Source organism: Cladosporium halotolerans (assembly GCF_011745625.1).
Source record: "Cladosporium halotolerans strain TM138-S3 chromosome Unknown Sca6, whole genome shotgun sequence".
NCBI classification, from domain to species: Eukaryota; Fungi; Ascomycota; class Dothideomycetes; order Cladosporiales; family Cladosporiaceae; genus Cladosporium; species Cladosporium halotolerans.
The window spans coordinates 433,282-452,313 of record NW_027191457.1 but is presented as its reverse complement, the minus strand read 5'-3'; the positions used below and the strand labels follow the sequence as shown (position 1 = coordinate 452,313).

The 19,032-nt window shown below is 57.6% G+C and overlaps 5 protein-coding genes across 5 annotated transcripts; 3 read left to right on the top strand and 2 right to left on the bottom strand.

Moving 5' to 3' along the window:
* The first annotated feature begins 91 nt into the window (after nucleotides 1-91).
* On the top strand, nucleotides 92-2,129 carry ALG8 (Dolichyl pyrophosphate Glc1Man9GlcNAc2 alpha-1,3-glucosyltransferase). Its single transcript, XM_069371095.1, has 7 exons — nucleotides 92-222; nucleotides 276-354; nucleotides 409-602; nucleotides 655-1,148; nucleotides 1,198-1,337; nucleotides 1,388-1,698; nucleotides 1,755-2,129. Exons 1-7 carry the CDS (start codon nucleotides 143-145, stop codon nucleotides 1,963-1,965), a joined length of 1,509 nt encoding a protein of 502 aa, XP_069232014.1. The 5' UTR covers nucleotides 92-142; the 3' UTR covers nucleotides 1,966-2,129.
* Nucleotides 2,130-2,137: 8 nt separating this feature from the next.
* On the bottom strand, nucleotides 2,138-4,339 carry WHR41_02488 (uncharacterized protein). Its single transcript, XM_069371094.1, has 3 exons — nucleotides 2,964-4,339; nucleotides 2,576-2,906; nucleotides 2,138-2,503 (listed from the first exon to the last, which is right to left on the bottom strand). The coding sequence occupies exons 1-3, from the start codon at nucleotides 4,113-4,115 to the stop codon at nucleotides 2,406-2,408; spliced, it is 1,581 nt and encodes a 526-aa protein (XP_069232013.1). The 5' UTR covers nucleotides 4,116-4,339; the 3' UTR covers nucleotides 2,138-2,405.
* Nucleotides 4,340-4,924: 585 nt separating this feature from the next.
* On the bottom strand, nucleotides 4,925-5,922 carry WHR41_02487 (uncharacterized protein). The gene is made up of 2 exons (XM_069371093.1): nucleotides 5,517-5,922; nucleotides 4,925-5,450 (listed from the first exon to the last, which is right to left on the bottom strand). The coding sequence occupies exons 1-2, from the start codon at nucleotides 5,799-5,801 to the stop codon at nucleotides 5,286-5,288; spliced, it is 450 nt and encodes a 149-aa protein (XP_069232012.1). The 5' UTR covers nucleotides 5,802-5,922; the 3' UTR covers nucleotides 4,925-5,285.
* Nucleotides 5,923-12,196: 6,274 nt separating this feature from the next.
* WHR41_02486 (uncharacterized protein) lies at nucleotides 12,197-16,034 on the top strand. The gene is made up of 3 exons (XM_069371092.1): nucleotides 12,197-12,663; nucleotides 12,747-14,668; nucleotides 14,772-16,034. Exons 2-3 carry the CDS (start codon nucleotides 12,851-12,853, stop codon nucleotides 15,105-15,107), a joined length of 2,154 nt encoding a protein of 717 aa, XP_069232011.1. The 5' UTR covers nucleotides 12,197-12,663; nucleotides 12,747-12,850; the 3' UTR covers nucleotides 15,108-16,034.
* Nucleotides 16,035-17,044: 1,010 nt separating this feature from the next.
* On the top strand, nucleotides 17,045-18,640 carry WHR41_02485 (uncharacterized protein; the record flags this gene model as incomplete). Its single annotated transcript, XM_069371091.1, has 1 exon — nucleotides 17,045-18,640. One exon carries the CDS (start codon nucleotides 17,045-17,047, stop codon nucleotides 18,638-18,640), a length of 1,596 nt encoding a protein of 531 aa, XP_069232010.1.
* Between the last annotated feature and the right edge of the window lie 392 nt (nucleotides 18,641-19,032).

Here is a 19,032-nt window from a genome sequence, read left to right as displayed (position 1 = left end):
CGGCACGGGCTGGCCCGGCGTGTAACTGAGCTTAAACTCAATCGCGAAGTCACGGGGACACGTATGGACCTCTCACTTACCGGCCCACCTTGAAGCCTTTGGACAATAGTATTGGAGGCGATCGCTAATACACAGCAATGGTATGATGGCCGAGCACTACCCTACAATTCCGCAGTGCGCAGCGGTGGCCACTGCACTGAAAGTGCTGCTATGGCCTTCGTAGTAAGCATCCATTCGCTCCCGCCAGGGTGTTCTCGATTGTAACAGATTTATAGCAGATCCACCGACTTCGAAGTGCATAGAAATTGGCTGGCGATCACTAATTCCCTACCGCTGAAGGAGTGGTACTACGAGGTAGGAGGCACCTTCAAAATGCCGATTGCCCAAATCTGATCTGTTGATTATTAGAAAACATCTGAATGGACTCTCGATTACCCTCCGTTTTTTGCGTACTTCGAATGGCTGTTGTCGCGTGGTGCTCAATATGCAGACAATGGAATGCTGGCAGTTAAGGACCTCAACTATGCCAGCTGGGAGACGGTCTATTACCAGCGGGCGACTGTGATCTTGACCGAACTGGTGCTGGTCTACGCACTTTATCTGTACGATCCAGAACCATCCCAAGTGCTGAAGCTTTTGCTGACGTTCAATCAGTTACGCCCAGTCTTCGCCCCCTGGCACGAAAAGGCAGTCTCATGCTGCCGCAATCTCCATCCTACTGTCTCCCGGCCTCCTGATCATCGATCACATTCACTTCCAATACAATGGTTTCCTATACGGCATTCTGATTCTCTCTATCGTGCTAGCGAGGAAAAGCTCGGGACTTCTTGCCAGCGGCATTGTCTTTGCAGCCTTACTTTGCTTCAAGCACATCTACCTTTACCTGGCACCTGCTTACTTCGTCTACCTCCTTCGCACCTACTGCCTTGGGCCGCGATCAATCTTTCACATCCAGTTCCTTAACTGTATCAAGCTTGGACTCAGCATTATTGTTGTGGCTGGCCTTGCTTTCGGACCTTTCGTTTACTATGAGCAAATCCCGCAAGTTCTCGAGAGACTCTTCCCTTTCTCGAGAGGTCTCTGCCATGCATATTGGGCACCGAATGTTTGGGCAATGTACTCGTTCACCGACCGAGTGCTGATATACGGTAAGATGACATGCTCCGATTTCGCAGTCTCTGATTCTGACTTCATCAGCTGCTCCATACTTGAAGCTACCTGTGGACGCCTCCGCTGTCCAGAGCGTGACTCGTGGCCTCGTAGGCGACACATCCTTCGCCGTCCTTCCCAACATCACCCCGCGAGCGACATTCATCTTGACTCTGGGTACTCAGATTGTAAGCGATTCCGCCAATCACCTCTGCGGGCCACTTGCTGACGATATCAGCCCGCTCTCATCAAGCTCTTCTTGAGACCGAATTGGTATAACTTCGTCGCCACAACCACCCTCTGCGCCTACGCGTCCTTCCTTTTCGGCTGGCATGTTCATGAGAAAGCCATCCTACTCGTCATAATCCCTTTCAGCTTGATCGCCCTGAAAGACCGCCGGCACCTGGGTGCTTTCCGCCCTCTCGCCGTGGCCGGGCACGTCAGCCTGTTCCCGCTCCTATTCACCACGCCCGAGTTCCCCGTCAAAGTCGCTTACACCATCTTCTGGCTCATCGGCTTCCTGCTCGCCTTCGACCGCTTAGCGCCAGCGTAAGTCTCTCCATACCCTTGCCACGGTGCGCAGACACTCATATTCCCTCTCACAGATCGCCGAACCCCCGCTACTTCCTCTTCGACCGCTTCTCGCTGCTGTACATCGCCATCGCGATCCCGCTGATCGCGTACTGCTCGCTGGGCCACTCGCTGGTCTTCGGAGCGAAGTACGAGTTCTTGCCGCTAATGTTCATCAGCTCGTACTCGGCTGTTGGCGTGGTGGCGAGCTGGGTTGGCTTTTTGGTTGTCTTCTTCACTTCTTGATCCAGAGGGTCGGGCGCTATAGAACCTGTACAGGATTTCATTTGTCAAGTCACCAAGCCAGTATCGCATTAATTGAGACGCTGCTGCCACTGCCTTTCCGTCATGAACAAACAGCGTGCTCTTTACAGTCAGGCATTCTACGCTCGCAAGCGCACAAGACTTGAGAAGCGGATCCGTTCGAATACAACCGTTACAATTCGACAGCTCTAGACAGAAAGAGCTATAGAAAACCCCCAAAAGCGCCAGATAATACATGTCCGCCCGGAACCACTTGCCCAGCCCTTTACGCCATTTGACGCCGCGCTCTCACGCAAGATCAATTTGTTCTCGTCGGTACTCTGTACATTTTCCCCCTTTGTGAAAATATAGATTACACTGAGCAGACAACATCAACAAGCTCCTCATTTGGGCCCTGCGGTCGCCGATGTCGCAATTTATGATTAGTCCACGCCGGCGTAAAGGTCGACGAGGATGTTGATGCCCGCGACGACGATCTCGGCGGCGATGAGAACGATGACGATCCACTCGAGGTATTCGCCTGATTGGAGTAAATAAGTCAGCCAGAATTCTCTTAGACAAAAGAAGCCTTTCAATAGCCGGGCCTACTCACCATGCGTGTGCGTCAATTGATCCTTCAAAACCTGCAGCAGATCGGCAATGACGTCGAGTCTCTCCGTGAGCAGACCTACTCGCTGGTCCATTTCCAGGTAGCTCCGCACGGCCTGGTATACGGGCTCGAGCTGGGGCTCGGCCCACATGAGCTCCGGCGCGTCAAGGACGGAGCCTTGCAAGTGGATGTTGATGCGCAAAATGAAGAGCTCGCCGATCTGCATGTTGATTTCGCGGCGGGTGAGGTTGATGCGGCCTGTGCGGGCAATGGTGCTGGGGATGGATTGTGTGGTGGTGATTGTTGCGTCGACAAGATCTTCGTAAAGAGATGTCTGTTGCGATATGCGTCAGTATGTTCGCTCGATGTTTCTCTGTGCAAAGGGTCCTACCTTTGTGCTTTGTGCCAGAGCGTGGCTGATGGCCAGCTTGGTCATGTAGTTTCTCTTCTCGCGCAGCGAAATGAAATCATTATAAATGCGAGCCTGGTACTCGCGGGTGTAGTAGAAATTGAACTCCTCCGTCTGAACATCATCTTTGCTGAGCTTTTCTTGCTCGAACTTTGCGATCTCTTTCAGGAAGCGTTGCTCCTCCTTCACTGTCATGCCCCAAATCACGACAACTCCGTACTCGAAGAGGAAGACTTCGGGCACGTGGACCGTGGTGTCGAAGTCGGCTGTCATGGGGCGTTCTAACAGTTCTGGTGCCTCCTCAATGGCATGTGTAGCATCCTCGGTTGTGTGACTCGCCACGGCAAGATTTGAGGAATCAGCCTCAGACTGGAGATCAATCAGATCCTCCCTCCTGCGTTCCGCGTTCTCTTCCACCTCAATAGCACTGTCAGAGAACCGCCTTTGCGGTTGCGAGTGTACCTCCGCCTGTTCTGACGCACTGCCTCTCCGCCGGTTGCTACCTTCGCCGTCCTTTCGGTATTGGTAGGGCGAGTATATGCACTCGTCGAACAGCTTCGGATGTGCGCTCTTAGTCTTCGACCTGCCCTTCAGGAAGCGCATTAGATCGTCCAATCGGTAGCTGCTGGCTGTGCAGTATGCAGTCACACGCGGTAGCTTGTCTCTGTCGTCCTTCCCCAGCCTCGCTGCATCGCGTCGTGCAGTCGGGTCTTTGATCCTTGTGAACTGGCTGTACACATCTCTGCCACTCTCATCATCCGGTCCGTCCTCACCAAGCTCAGGGTTGGGCAGTAGCTTCAACTTTTGTGTCCTGACTGACGTCCTCTGTGGTCCAATCTTGACGCCGGCGTGTGCCGCGGGTAGCTGCAGCGGCGCGCCGGAGCTGTTCCTCCGTCGTAATTTGCTGTTGAGCGCGGACAGCATCGGTTGAGAGCCATCTCGCAGCTGGTTTTGTGTACTTTGCTGTATGCTATTGGTGGAATTGGAGGACGACGAGGGAAAGCCGGGTCGATTTCTTGAAGGAGGGCTGGCAGTAGAGACCTGAGGATTGAAAGTCACGCTCCGGGTGGCCTTTGGGACTGGACGACTACTGCTTTCGCTGGAGCGGTCCAGCAGAGGTGATGTTTCCGACATGGCTGTACGGGTACGTTGAGGTGTTGTCGGCGTAGGCTGTATAGTTGTGGGAGGAGGCAGGGCTGGCGTTGAGACGGGATGGCGCGCGTCTACCTCCTGTCCATGACCCTAAGGTATTTTGAGAGTGTACCTGCGCAATGATCGAAGGGTCTTCCCCTGGATGTACGCGGTCGTCGGAAGTGTGTAATTGCAGTGTCCAGTATGGAGTGCTGTACGCTGGTGCTCCAGGCCTTGATTGAAGATTGGAGCTTGCCCCGGAGTTGGGCGCTGCATCATGACGTCCACACGTGCTGGCCACGCTAGTCTCTCTTCAGCCTGACAGCAACTGTGACAGTAACAACATCACTTTTTCCTTTAGGAATCAAGAAACACCCAGACGCGTTATACCTTAATCCTGCGAAAGACGATTCATTCGTGCGTAACCTCAATATTCAGAAACGTCGCACACGCCGTTTTCGTGCCTTGTGACGCCCAAGGAAACGCCGGAAAACGCCATTGTGGATGGCGTAGAAAAGCGCAGCCGGGCTTGAACAATCTATGTTTATCAGGTAAAGCACAGCACGTGTGAAGAAGAGTTTTCTCATCCCGTCTACAGACAAAAAACTGGCTACGATTCAGCAGCCATGCAATCGCTCCAGCGCGGCGTTTCGAGGAAAGCATTGGGTCTGTCAATCACGCCAGATTCGATTCGACGCAATGCCACTCTAGATCTCCATGTGGATCTGCTGGAATCACTGTTCTCGATCCATGATTGACGCATGCACACCTTTCCTAACTTCCGCCGCCATTGGTTCTCCAGACTAGAGGAATTGTGCAAAAGTCGAGATATGTATACACGTAGCCGTGCCTCTTTCTGAGCTCAGCAGCCGGCCTATATCCTACACAGGCAACCTCAATCCACGCAAACGGTAGGCCAATCAAGTCGAATCCAGCTGCAATGCATCCAAATCCTCTGAAGCGCAAAGCCATGCAATTCGACACAATCCGCTTGTCCCAAGCCCCGCCACGCATGGCCTCATACGAGATCCCATCTCAAGAGCCCCAAATCCACACTCTCTTGTATACTCGTCTTGTTGCATAGACCCCAATACCGTCCATCAACCGAGACCGCACTATCCCACTCCTAACTTTCCCTGTCCATCCCCCCTTCTCCCCTTCCAATCCTCAAGATCAGGGCGCCTTCGTCTTCATCTGCACGCCATGCCACTTCTTGACCTCCTCGCCCAGCACACTATTCACCAGCCGGTGTTGCTTGACGATCGGCAGGCCCGCGAACCTCTCCGACACAATGTCCAGCGCGTACATCGAGCCGCAGCCGCCGCTGACGTCTTGGACCTGTTCGCGTTGCTGTCAGTATTGCGCCAGACGGAACGAACCCTTTGAACACGAAGATCAACTCACTTCCAATCGTGTGGGCTTCAGCCCCTCGAGCAGCATATTGAAGACTTTCAGCTCGCCGGCGTCAAGGTAGTCGGGTGGGGAGGGAGCAGCATCGGACGGGGCGGCGTCGGAGGGCGCTGAAGAGTAGGTTCTGATGGGAGAGGAGGAGAGTGCAGCGGGGCGCAGTGCAACTGCTCGAGGCGTGAGAGCGGCGTGTCGGATGGTCGTCGTCGTGGCGGAAGAGAGAGTCCTGGGAGATGCGAGAGCGCGGGCGGCGCGCATTGCGATGTGGCGCGGCGCGGCCATTGTTGTGCGATTGCTGGGTTGAGGTCGGTGTTAAAAAGACAGGCTAGATGCTCTTGATCCTCTTGATGAATAAATTGGCCAGTTTATCTAACGTAGGTAAAGCGATATTGTTTCTCCAATCCCCAAATCCGCACCTCGTCCAAACTTCCCTGACATCACGCAGCGGCCGGCGAGCAGCGCCGAGCGCCAGCGCCCAATCGCGTTAGGCGCCTTACTAACCGCCCGCAGAGCCTCATCCTCAGGTCTGTCTCACACTTCACCCACATGCGCACGTGATCTCTCGGATTCAGACCCGACGACACAACATGTACAGTCCCGCACTCCGTATCCCATCCGGCATCGCAGTCCTCACGAGCGCCGAACCAGCCGCCGTAGCAAAGGCCACACTCGAACTCACGTGAGCGCTGCAGCTACCCCGGCGACCGAAGGCGACGGCGAAGGGCGACCCGCTGCGGCCTGCCTCGTTCTGGCTTTGACATCTCACGTGCAGCAGACAGGACGACGTGCAGCAGCCATGCTATACCTGCCAGTAGACGACATTTGCCCCGCCGCCTTCGACGGAGGAGGAGGCGGCGGTAAGGCAAGGTGAGATGGAAAGGTCACACCACGTGCGCACTCGCATGCCACCGCTGCCGCCACGAGCCAGTAGCAGCGTCGTCAGGATCCCACAACCACGTTTCGCGATCCGACGAGCGCAGCCCTCTTCACAAAGCAGCACCTCACCGTCGTCTTGGAAGGCAGGTAGCGAACAGCGCCCAGCGGCAGCGATGCAGACCGCACGAACGCCCGCGTCGCAATCGCGCGCTCCAGCCAAGCCGCCCTGCATTCGCCGCGTCTGCAGTTCTGCAAACCGCACGTTTCTCCCTCTAGCAGCCCATCCCAAGCCACCGCCATCACCTCTGCGCGTCGTCTTGCCTGAGAGAGAGAGAACAAAAAAACCAAGCCAGCCAGAGCGACGTCGACCCCCCTGCCGGACATAAGCACGCTTCACGCCTCACACTTCACCCACAGTAGCGGCCGGGGGCCCTGAACCCTGATCGACAGGCGCGCAGCGCCGAGACCGTGGTCAAAAACAACGACGCCGGCGATACCGGCGACGCTGCGACTGCGACCGTAGAGCAGCCGCTCATTTGTATTGTTCACGCTGGGAGGGCGAGCTACGGTATCCGACTCGAAGCGGAGGACGAGTGAGGAGCTGACGAGCTCGGCGCAAATGCGCGCGCACGCCACAGCTGCAGCCGCGCAGTCGTGTGCATATCGGACCGAGCGATATAGGTAAGGTCCTCTGCTGTAGGCGCGAGGGGTGATGGGAGGCGGCGTTCGCGTTGATTGTATGTAGTAGTAGGAGTGAGGGGTACGAGGGACGAGGCTTGCTTTGGTGATGAGACGGTGCGTTTCAGCGAAGGATGGACATCGCTACCGCGGCGGAGCCCAGAACTCCTGTCTTGGAGCGGGAGGGCGTGTGTCGGCCACCGCCGCGGAGTTGGGCGATGCGGCGGCGTTTGTTGGGTGAAGTTGTTGACAGGAGCGCTGGCTGGTGCTGGCCCGTGTTTCGTCGGTGATTGACATTGTGCAATTATTGAAGGGCGGGCCTGATGTACCCACTTGGATCCCCATGGGACCGCGGCGACTGTACATACATACTGTACGAGATACTATAGTGCTGTGGAGATGTAGCAGACCCGCTCCGGGGCCAGGAGGCAGGAGGCAGGCCGGAGACGGAGCGCTCACGTGAGCTCGTCTCGTTCCGCACGCGCACATAATCACAAACCTGTAACACCGCAGACCCTGATCCTCACAGCAGCCAGGACGAGCAGAGCGTCGAAGCGCCCTGCTGAACCCTTCCCTCGCCGCCCGTCGGATCCGCATACCGCAGAGGTCTAGAGGGTGGCAAGCCATGGCGCCATCGCGCGCGCAACGGTCTGCTCAACGCGAACGCCACCGTCGCTCTGACTGTGGGGTAAACAGGCGCCACGCATGCGCGCGGGCGCACGAGTGGCGACGGGGATTAATATTATTATATTGTCGAGGAGAGGGGGGCCGGGCGCTGCTGGCGTGCATAGTTTTCTGTTGGCATGTGAATGAGGGTCCACCTGGTGGGGCGTGGAGAAGGGAGGGGAGTCTGGGGAGCGGATCGTCAGGATCTGTGGTCGCGGAAACGCAACGTTGGCGTTGGTTGAGAGCGGCGAGAGTGGGGCATGCCTGTGTGTGTTCGCGCGCGCGCGCTCCTCCCTGCTGCTGATCACACATCACACTTCTATAGTCGCGTATCTGATCAACATGGCGCGGTGATTTGCGGGCGTTCATTTATTGGACGTGCGCGAGCACGCGAGCTGGGTGCGCTCTTGCATGCTGTGTGGTCCTGGCTGCTGTACATACGCGCACATACGAGCTGTGCCATCATGTATGTAGGGTGAGCCTTACCCTGCAGCCATCCAGACGCCTTGATCGGAGAGCGGCGTGCTCCGCGCACTGCAGCAGATTAGATGGCGAATGGGGATATGTTTTGCAGCTCACGAATCGGTGTGTCACAGCAGCGCGTGAGATTGCTCTCCTACATACTTGCGGCAGCATGCACGTTGCCACCGTGATTTGCCACATTGCAAAGCTCGTCGGGGAAGTAAGCGGTCAGGCAAACAGGAGGGGAAGGAGACAGCAGCGTTCCAAGGCACCGATGCGGTGGTTGCCGAGAGCCGTGGTGCAGGGTAATACACCAGCATACGAACGCCATACAGCAGCAGGCCCTGGCACTCGAGTATGTCGTGCGCCTGCGAAGTGTGATGGCCAAGCGCCTTGAGGCGTCGTCGTCTTGTCCTTCCGTGCGGAGTGCATGCAGACGCTGTCGTGCGACGGAAGAGCTGCCCAAGGCGTCGAACACCACAGCGCGTCTACAGCGGACGGTATCCGAGAGTTTGTCCACGACCTACAGTAATCCTGGACCCTGTCACGCCTGTGTGTGGTATTGGTGATGATCCCAGGCTGTTGAGGGGCGTCTCGGCGTTACTTGACGGAGGCGGTCAGGGATTCCGCGTCAGTGGGCAGGGTTTGTTGGAGTCTGGAGATCTCCAGACGGATCCACTGATACATCTATACCACACGCGCAACGCTCCAGGGAGGAGTGGAGAAGCCTGGAGAGAGCGCGCCGGAATGAGATCTTTGCCCCGTGTCTAATGCACCCCAAGATCCCCTTGAAGTTGTTGGCGCCGGACCCTTATCGTTGCGGTGTCGGGTCCAGACGCAGGCGAGGAAGCAACGGCAATCTGTTGGGTACCACGGCGGTACTTGCGGAGGTACCTCTGAATGTTTCTGGTACGACCAAAGCTGTGGCGGTGCGTGCATAATTGCGGCTTTCGCAGAGTTATGCAATCCCTTTCTGGTCTGTAGGTCAAAGTATCGCGGCAAGTCAAGGGATGGCTTGCAAGCACGATTGTGACGAATGATGTTTGAGGCCGCGCATGCCATGGAGAGCTGAGTTGCGCGGGCCTCGTCGCTTTTTGCGGGTTGTCGAAGAGCCGGCTATTGGTCTCTGGTAAACTTTCGCTTTGGCCGGGGGTCTCGCATTGCTAGACCATGGCGGGGATTGCTTCCAATGTACAACGTCGGAAGCCCGGCCGACAGTCTACATGTCATGACTTTGGCGGAGTTAGTTGCGAATGGCCATCAAAACCTCGTTGACCCAGCCTGGCGACGCCACTGCCACGCGCCTGCACTGTAGTCAAGCATGGAGACATGTAATGGTCTGGTAGATCTCCTCGGCACATGTAACCGAGCGCAGGCTTCTTCGAGAATCTGGTCCTGACGATCTCAAGAAAGAAGCCGCCTTGGAGGCAACCATCAGCCGTCGCGCGGTGAACAGAAATCCTTGAGCTGCCAATCAGCTATGGCAAGCATGTCCTTAGCGAATAGGCGCCTCGACGCCAAAGGAGGGGTAGCTTTTGGCAGTTCTGGGCTTCATCACGCGAGGCTGGAACAAAGGGCTGCCTTCGGCTCCCGGCCGGCGTCGCAAAAGGTGGGTGTACTCGCGCCGCCCACGGCACGAGGCGAGGGCTTGCTGGAGCGACTATGCGATCCTGTACGCCTCAAAGCGGCATAAGGAAGGTGCACGCTCCGAAATAAGCGGCTGCAATAGCAGGGCTCGAGCATGAAGGGCCACGTTTGGAGGCTTTCGAGGCTTGCCAATACCGCTGGCCGAGACGTTTGGCGTGCATGAGGATTCGTGTTGTGGCGCGCGCGGGGCAGTGGCAAAGGCGAGCGCACTTGCTATCAACAACAATCCGGTTTGGTCAATGTTTGCGGGCGGAGCTGACTCCAGCGACGTGCAAATGGCAGAGCGGGGAAACACAGACCTCATGACCATCTAGTTCTGGTTTCATGAAGAGTCGGGTAGGCAGTTCACTTTTGCGGCGCCGTGTGATAGTAAGCAGAGTCGACCGGGGTGTTGATTAAGCTGTCGTCCGTGCTCGTAAGCGGTTCCGGCATCCGGAGTGGCACTGAACCAAAGCTGGGCGGGCGTGGGAGGCCTGTGTTCGGCGACCATGGCGCGGAGGCTGGGACCGCGAACTACCGTGCTGTTATCGCCATTGTCGTGGCACGATCAACGAGAATCGAAATCGAGAATCAGGATCACGATGGCTTGCGTATGCTGTCGAGCGGTGGGATGTATAGGGTGGAATTGAGCGGGGCGATGGCCAGCGAGCAGGAGAAAAAATTCCATCCTTAGCTGAGGAGTTATCGCCGATGGCGTACAGTATGCCAGCAAGCGCGTGGAACCATTACTGCTGCTCAAACAGCCTACAAGCCTACATGGGAGCGCACACGCAGGTAATCTCGAGTATCTCGCCAAGCACACATTTCGCGTCGTGCCGTGGATGTGTGTATAGTGCAGTGTAGGCAGCCGATAAGTGCGCATACATTAATATTTGTGCCACGAGGTACCCGCACTCAGCGTCGCAGACTGGCGAGGTTGGTACGGGTCTAGACAAGTGAGATTGTCAGATAATTTCGTTGCGCGGAGATCTCACGCGGCGCTCGAGCCACGAGTTTTGTTGAGCGTTATGGCGTGGCTTGGTAGGTCGACTGGCCGACTCGCAGGCGCGCATTCGCGGGTCCGGTGATGAAATTGGAGAACTGCCGCTGCGCCTGACGAGGTGGAGGGACATTTTAGTGTCGGTGGTATTCCACACTTCTCCATTGCGAGTACGGCCGAGATTGGAGATGCGCTCCAGTTGGAGGTGGATCTGGAGAAGGGGAGTGCGTGTGTGGGCGGAGGAGTGAGGATTTGGGCCTGGTGCGGGCGCGCCAATCAAGCTTCACGCGCAGGCCGCCGCTGAGACAGCAGGCCGTTGCGCCCCACGCTCAGCACGCACGTCAAGCTGCGGTGGCACGACCGCTTCCTCAGCACCGCGGTTCGCCGCCTCACGGACGCACGCAAACGGCGATTGCGCTGTACGGAGTGCAGAGGCAGGGGCGTGCGAGGCTTATTTTTGTCATCGTCGTCGCCGACCGCGGGCGTGGGTCGGCGAGCGAGACGCCCGTCGTCGGGCATGGAGTGCTGTGTGTGAGAAGCGGTGCGCCAGGACGACGTTCGCGGCGACTGCTCTGCCGCGCACCCGCATGCTTCCCTCCTACATATCTGCAGCATGCGGCTGAGGAGAGTCGCGAAGAGTTAGCCGCGCGCTGGGACGCGCCAGAGGGCACGGACGGGCGAGTCAGGGCGGGCGCTGGCTGTCAGACTCGCGGCGACGGCACTGGGGTTGGCCACGGACGCTGTGGCTTGACTGGGGCGAGCGAGTGGGCCAAGCGCGAACGGGCGCACGCGGCGATCGCGAGAGTGGATGTCATCGATGGATATGACGTTGGCGGTGCCGGCGGCGTTTCAAGAGCGCGGACGAGCAAGCGATGGGGGTGTTGCGATGGAAGGGCGCGCGAGAGAGGGCATCGCAGAAAGAAGAGGCCTCGAACAGATGCGCAGAGAGCATGTCCGCAGAGCAGCAGGTGCCGAGACAGCAGCAGAGTTGTGCAGGCGGGTGTGGCTTGTCGCAGAGGTACCCATGGTCGGCCGGGAAGGTTGCGGGCGAGTATCTGGCATTCTGGGCGAGTGGCTTTCTGGGATCGACGCGCGCTGCGAAAGTTGGGCCGGCGCAGCCGGGCTGCATGGCCGCTACCGTCGCGCGGCCTGCACTGCTCCCCCAACGCACTCGAGGGCTGCCCGCCGCGCTCGCCAGTGCGGTGCGAGGGCGCCGGGAGGGCGGCGGGCGGCAGAGGCATCGCGGTCGTGTGTGTGTGTGGAGGGCGTGTGGCCTGTAGCCTGGGTGTAGGTGCGTGTGCCCGCGCGCTAGTTGCGCCCATCCCGGTCGTGCTGCACGGCCGTCTGCGACGCCTGTGGTCCAACCCTCCACCCGCCGCCCTCAACACCGCGCACTGCCTTTCGCGCCCGCAACCTTGCGCTTCTGGGCCCGCCGTTGCCCTGCGCGGCCTACAACATAATACCACTGCCCGCCCGGGCCCGCGTACGCTGCTCTCTCTCCCCAAACCTCCTCCGGCGCTGCTGCCCGTTGTTGTTGCTGCCGCCGTCGCTGCTTGTGCTGTTGTTGGGTCGAGCCTCACGTCGCTCCCCAGACAGACATCCGCACGCCTGCAGGCCGCCTTCCAGCGTTGAAACACCTGGATCCCGCCTGCCTCCGCCGCTGCGTCCGCCGTCTCAGCCACGGACTCACTCCCCAGCTCTCCTCCTCCCATCGGCTTGCCGGCATTCACTTGCTGCGCTCGACTCGACCCGCCCTCTGATCCCTACAGCTCCTCCAGGCCATCGCCTCGCCGGTGCAGCGTCAATCGCCCTCGACGCCGCCTTTTGTATCTTTCTGTGCGTCCCCGTTGCGTCAATGCCGTCAGCCCACGGCCTTCACCACCACTCGTCGCACCACCCGCTGACCAATCCCAATGCAGTGCTTGTAATTACTGCCGCGACCTTTTAATGCGCCTTGCGCCGCTCACGACATATCCCGCACCACCACCCTACCATTCGACCCTCACGACATAGCCCGGACAGGATGCCGTACACGCCGCCTTCCCAGCAGTCACCTGCTTCCTCCATGTCAGTCAGTCCCGTCGCCAGCCGGAGTTCGTCCATCAGTGAAGATGTCCCCCGATCACCGATTACTGGCCGCCCTCGACTCCCTCGCTCTCACTCCTCTGCCTCGTATATGAACCGACAGAGGCGGACACCCTCGATCAGCAGAGCCGACGGCCCGCCTACGCCGACCGAGACCACACCACCCGCCGTTCAAGCCATGGATTTCGCTCTCCGCAGTAGTGTCCGACAATCGCCACCGCCTGTCAACGACCTCGTCATGCCCACGGGCGCCGTGATCTCTCCTCCCGATTCGGACAATTCCGACGGCGAAGAAGGGAAGGAGCGAGGGCGTGAGCTTGAGATTGCAGAGCTTCAGAAAGCCGTCCGATCGATCGACTTGCGGAGAGAGGGCTCTCCGGACAAGGTCGGCAACCACATCCAGCGAACTGAGTCGGAGCCCGTGTCCCAGACGACCTCACCTACCGCCCTCACACCCGAAGCCCGCAAAATCTCACACTCGCGGTCCAGCACCGCCGAGATTGTGATCTCGAGGCCTACCTTTGTCGAATCACCTACTGGAACCACTGACGATAGCGACGAGGACGACGATGGCCCTCTCAGCAAGCCTTCGCTCGTGCGCAAGAAGTCTGGTGAGTTGGTCAAGCCCGCGTTGAGGCCCTCCTCTCGCAGGAGGTACTCCAGCATGCCTGGCACTCCCACCTACCACAAATCGGTGCACTTCAACGACAGCGACAACCAAACACGGCATTTCCTTCAGGTCGACAAGCCAATGGCTGTGTCGGCTGGCTCATCCCCTGTCGAGACATACGACAGCGAGACTGAATACCCCTTCGACAGCAATGGCAAGACCGCACGTGAAATCAAGCTCTCCAACTTCCCTCAAGACAGCTTCGAGCGAAAGCTCATGCCAGTACGAGTGGAGCGCCTCTTCCTCTCGCCAGACAAGGAGACCCTGGTTGGCACTGTTGCCGTTCAGAACATTTCCTTCCAGAAATTGGTCGTCGCCCGCTTCACGCTCGATCAGTGGAAGACTACCTCCGAGGTCGTTGGCGAATACAACAACGACCACGCACAACAGTCTAGCGATGGCTGCGATAAGTTCAACTTCAACATCAAGTTGTCCGACTCGGCGAACATCGAGAGCAAGACCATGCTTCTCTGTGTGCGCTACAACGTCAATGGCCAAGACTTCTGGGACAACAACAGCGACCGTAACTACCAGATCGACTTTGTCAAGGCCACAAAGAAATCCAAGATGCTTCCCAACTCATCGCTTGGAGCCAGACCGCTCGCCGCCATTCCCCGCAGCCGGCATTTGCCACCCAGCTCTTCAAGTGGTCGCGGCCGCTCGGAGTCCACCGACGATGAGTTCGGTGCTCGCTTCGACATGGGATCCGCGTACCAGTTCAGCACACCTGACAAGATCTTGACCGAGTCTGGTGGCTCTATCAAGCTGAAGCCCAAGCCGAAGAGGGCTGCGATGTTCACCGATGGCCCCAACACTTCTCACAACAACCTTGGTGGCCGATATGACTTTGGCGCGTCGCTGTCCGCTGCGCTCTCCTCTGCCCAAGACAGGCTCGGCCGCAGCAGTGGCCTTATGAACGCCACATCTCAAAAGTCGACCGACAGTTACTTCGGGCTTCAGGAGCGCAACGAAGGACCTCTCGCCACGAAAGACGAGAAACCCGACTTCAGCGTCAGCGGTGGTGGCGTCGACCGCCCGGCCATGGGCTCGGCTCAGTATCGTGACCTCGTCCAGAAGTTCTGCTACGTAGGTTCTTCCAGTAACCGACCGGCCTCGGCAGGTGTCAGCTCACCAGGCGTCACCACCCGAGTCGCATCCGCAGGGTCTTGAGCTGACCATACTATCCCAGTTCACCTCCGCTGGGACTGGGAAGGGTTTCTCATCGCCTCAGACCAGTCGCTACACCAACAAACCTGCCGCCGCCGACGGCACGGACGACGATGCTTCTGTCTCGACAGCATCTTCTGGATCATGCTCTCCCTGCACTCCTGTCGATGTGAGCAGCGAGCAGAAAGGGGCGGCTTCCGCGTTGAACAACTTCGTTTCTCGCTCCGCCTCGCCATCGCCTTTCACCCAGGACTACACCCACCGCGCCGCTTCGCCTTCCAGCTTTGGATATCCTTACCCGAACAGCATGCGCGACGGCTACTTCGACTCGCCTCAGCCCACCGCCATTCGTGGCTGATTCGGGCACGGCATCACTTGTCGTCGGAGCATTGTATTACGCACATGACTCTTTCGACTTGTATACGTTTCCTCATCAAGACGTCTGTCTCTACCCCGAAAGGACGTTCTGGAATACATCAAAATGTGCTGGATTCATTTCCCGCACACAACCCCGTCTCATCACCCGCCGACCGCCGTATCGAAAGATCCAGCAGCCGACAAAACAGAGACACCGGGCTCGACTACAACGACTTGCCCGAACCGTACACCTTGGTTTTTGTTACCTGCGACATTTCTACTTTTGGAATCTGCACTCTTAGCGTTTTACCGTTTTTTGGTCCGGTTTTTCCCTGCGTCGGCGTTCAGGCTTTCTCGGCTTTGGGGAAACGGAGCAGCACAATAGATTGGGGATATTTGATTGTTTTTGCTCGCTTTTGCTTTTTTGGCTTGTTGCACCAGGAACCTAGGATCATGAACTTGACGACGAAGCTACTCCCTTCTCTTCTCACGAATGCGAACGGACGGCTTTCGGCTTGATTCTTTTTCTTCTTCCATGGTACGCATTTTGCACAAACTGCGAGAAAAGTTCGCAGGAAATACGCGATGGGAGCTGAGATGCTCCCTTTTTTGGGGCTTCGCTTCATTTGCGTGGACGATCCGCTTCTGCTTCTTCTCCACTCCTCTCGTCTCGAACGGGCTTTGGGCTGGGTTCTCTCGATATCACACCTAGGGTTTGCGGGGTCTGGATGGGAAAGGGGGGCATACGGCGGACGGGGCGGACAGGGAGCATTCCTAGCCGGGGGGGATTCCAGGCTGGCATTACGGGGGAGCGGTTTTTTCCCCTTCTTCGAGAGGCTTCCGATCGATCCTACCTACTAGTTATGATGGCTTTTGAGCGGACGAGGTTAGCGAATATGGCGTATTGAACTGGTTGTTTTCATGGGCATTTACACGATCTCTCTCACTCTCGTCCTTTCCGTCTCGCAAACTCCAACGTCTGCGCCCTCCTCCCCAGCGTGCACAGCACAGCACAGCACAGCACAGCACAGCGAAGCACCAACTTGGCCTCAGCAGGTGCACACCAATTCCATATCCCAATGGGTCCGCGTCCGCACCACCTCGCAGCCATCCACCTAGGTACCTCATCAGACGCTCAAAGTCACGCGACCCAGCGCCTCCTCCTCTCCCTCCCATCTCTCTCACGACCACCCTACCTCCATCCCCACAACGCCTCCTCACCGCGAAGTAAGACGCACAGCAGCAGCAGGCCCAGACCGCTTGCAAGCATGCGTGCTTAAGCGCCCGTCAGCGTGCATGCATGCGCATGTAATGTATGTGATTTATGAGATGTGGTAGCGGATGCACGTGAGACGTGCAGGGCTGGGGGAGGGCTGTTGCTGCGGGGTTTTGCTGGGTTTGGTGGTTCGTCAGTCAGCTGGAGCTGGAGGTCGGTGGTCAGTGGTCGTGGGGACTTTTGGCCGAGGCGACCGATGTCGCTGGGCGTTAAGTCCGGGTACCGGCGCGTGGACGGTGGACTTGCGACTGTGTGTAGTGAGGGAATGGAGTTCGATGGGTAATCGGGGTGTGTTGGAAGGTGCCGTGGGATGTTGTGGGCCGTGGAGGTTGGTTTCTTTTTTGGTTTTAAAGGCGATGGGATGTTGTTGAGTTTGTGGTTCGTTTCTTGTTCGTACTTGTAGCTTGCGGACTCATATCGTTAGAGATCGAATTAATCCTACAGCCATTGAGCTTGTGGTTCATAGCACTTGTTCCACGATCGTCGTTTGACACTGGACAGCATCGAGCGATACCGACAATCGACGTCTACACTCAATCGCGACTGTACCCGGCATCCTTCTCCTCCAACCATCGCCACCGTACACAACACCATCCTCGCAAGCAAGCAAAACCTCTCAACTACCAGCCACCCCCCAAAAACCCCCTCGTCCAAACAAAAAAATGCCCCAACACCCCGACATCCTGATCCTCGGCTCCGGCGCCGCCGCCCTAACCACCGCCCTCGAAGCCCTCACCTGCCCGCTGCCCCCCAACACCGCCCGCCCGCGCGTCCGCCTCCTCGAAAAAGCCCCCGAGCCCTGGGCCGGCGGCAACGGCTACTTCACCGCGGGCGCCTACCGCGTCGCGCACGCCGGCCTGGCGGACATCCTGCCGCTCGTGTCGAACGTGCCGGCCGAGCTGGCGGGCAAGGTCGACCTGGAGGCGTACACGGAGGGGCAGTTTCTGGGAGATTTGGAGCGGGTGACGGGTGGGAGGAGCGAGGAGAGGCTGGGGCGGGTTGTGGTGGGGGAGAGTCTGGGGTTGGTCAGGTGGTTGCGGGAGGTGGGCGGTGTGGATTGGGAGATGAGTTTTCGCAGGCAGGCGTTTGAGGTTGAGGGGCGGTGGCGGTTTTGGGGCGGGCTGTGTTTGAGTGTTGCGGGGGGTGGCGGGAAGGGGTTGATCAAGGCGCTGCTGGGGGCTGTGAGGGCTGCCGGGGGAGTGGTGGAGTTTGGGGTGAAGGGGGAGGAGTTGGTTGTTGGGGAGGGAGGGAGGGTGGAGGGCGTTGTGGTTAGGAGGGAGGGCAGTCAAGAGAGGGAGGTATTGAGAGCGGGGAGCGTGGTGCTTTGTGCGGGCGGTTTTGAGGCGAATCCGGAGCTGAGGAGGAGGTTTTTGGCCGAAGGCTGGGAGAGAGCGCATACGAGGGGTACGCCGTATAATACTGGAGACATGATTTTGGCGGCGCAGAAGGTTGGTGCGAAGCTGGTTGGGGATTTCAGTTCGGGCGGGTGTCATAGTACGGCGTGGGATTATGATTCACCGGCGGATGGAGGTGATCGGGAGAAGACGAATGAGTTCACGAAGAGTGGATATCCTTTGGGGATTATGGTGAATGCCGAAGGGGAGAGGTTTGTGGATGAGGGCATTGATCTGAGGAATTACACTTATGCCAAGTTCGGAAGAGCGATTCTTGAGCAGCCGGGCGGAGTGGCGTGGCAAATTTGGGGAAAAGAAGGGCAGAAGTGGCTGAGGGCTGAGGAATACAGAGATGAGATCGTTAGGAAGACCTGGGCTACGAGTGTTGAGGAATTGGCTGATAAGCTCGGAGAAGATGGCCTGAAAAACAAGAAAGCCTTGTTTCAAACGCTGAACGACTTCGACAGGGCCGTGGCTGCACATCGAAAGGAGCATCCAGACACCCAGCTCAATCCTGCCGTGAAAGATGGCCTATCGACGCAATCGACCTCGAAGAAGTTGCCGTTAGCCAAGAGCAACTGGGCTCTGCCTGTTACGGAACAACCGCTGCTTGCCGTAAAAGTGACTTCGGGCATTACATTCACCTTTGCTGGCCTTGCCATCGATCCAGAGAATTCTGCGGTACTCAGAGAAGATGGGAGCAGGATAGAGGGTCTTTACTGTGCGGGTGAGATGGTCGGGGGGCTGTTCTATGGGAACTACCCGGGAGGCTCAGGGTTGACTGCTGGTGGTGTCTTCGGACGGAGGGCAGCGCAGTCAGCGCTCAAAGATCTGTCGGCAAAGAACAAAGCAAGCCGGTTGTAATTGAAGGCATGATACGTGAAAACTAAATCTCTTCAAAAGATAATGCAGTCGTGATTGATCTATGAGTAGATGATTGAATCACCCGCTTTTCTTCATGCCATTCTATTTTCATGCCACTCTTAATTGAAACCATCTTTCCAACAATGACGCCACATTAAATGATGTTCTTGCATCCAAAAGCGGCATTGCGAGCGAGATGCCTCACAGATGTACGCAGCCAAACTCAACGCGATAGATAGTCGACAGCTAGTCGAAGGGGTTCCAATTAGTGGGTATGCAGGCATGAGTCTTACCATAGATTGACCAGCGACCATTTGCTGCACCTGATGATATCAGAAAGACTCGCAGCAATTAGAGTTTTCTGTCACAAATCTCATCGTCTTCCAGGAAAT

Bases quoted from the DNA above. Each gene is read 5' to 3' on its own strand.
- ALG8 (XM_069371095.1), top strand. From the start codon at position 143: ATGATGGCCGAGCACTACCCTACAATTCCGCAGTGCGCAGCGGTGGCC. The intron at 355-408 runs GTAGGAGGCACC...GTTGATTATTAG, and splicing joins TGAAGGAGTGGTACTACGAG to AAAACATCTGAATGGACTCT. The intron at 1,149-1,197 runs GTAAGATGACAT...TGACTTCATCAG, and splicing joins CGACCGAGTGCTGATATACG to CTGCTCCATACTTGAAGCTA.
- WHR41_02488 (XM_069371094.1), bottom strand. From the start codon at position 4,115: ATGTCGGAAACATCACCTCTGCTGGACCGCTCCAGCGAAAGCAGTAGT. The intron at 2,907-2,963 runs GTAGGACCCTTT...ATATCGCAACAG, and splicing joins CTCTGGCACAAAGCACAAAG to ACATCTCTTTACGAAGATCT. The intron at 2,504-2,575 runs GTGAGTAGGCCC...TACTCCAATCAG, and splicing joins TCAATTGACGCACACGCATG to GCGAATACCTCGAGTGGATC.
- WHR41_02487 (XM_069371093.1), bottom strand. From the start codon at position 5,801: ATGGCCGCGCCGCGCCACATCGCAATGCGCGCCGCCCGCGCTCTCGCA. The intron at 5,451-5,516 runs GTGAGTTGATCT...CAACGCGAACAG, and splicing joins TGAAGCCCACACGATTGGAA to GTCCAAGACGTCAGCGGCGG.
- WHR41_02486 (XM_069371092.1), top strand. From the start codon at position 12,851: ATGCCGTACACGCCGCCTTCCCAGCAGTCACCTGCTTCCTCCATGTCA. The intron at 14,669-14,771 runs GTAGGTTCTTCC...ATACTATCCCAG, and splicing joins TCGTCCAGAAGTTCTGCTAC to TTCACCTCCGCTGGGACTGG.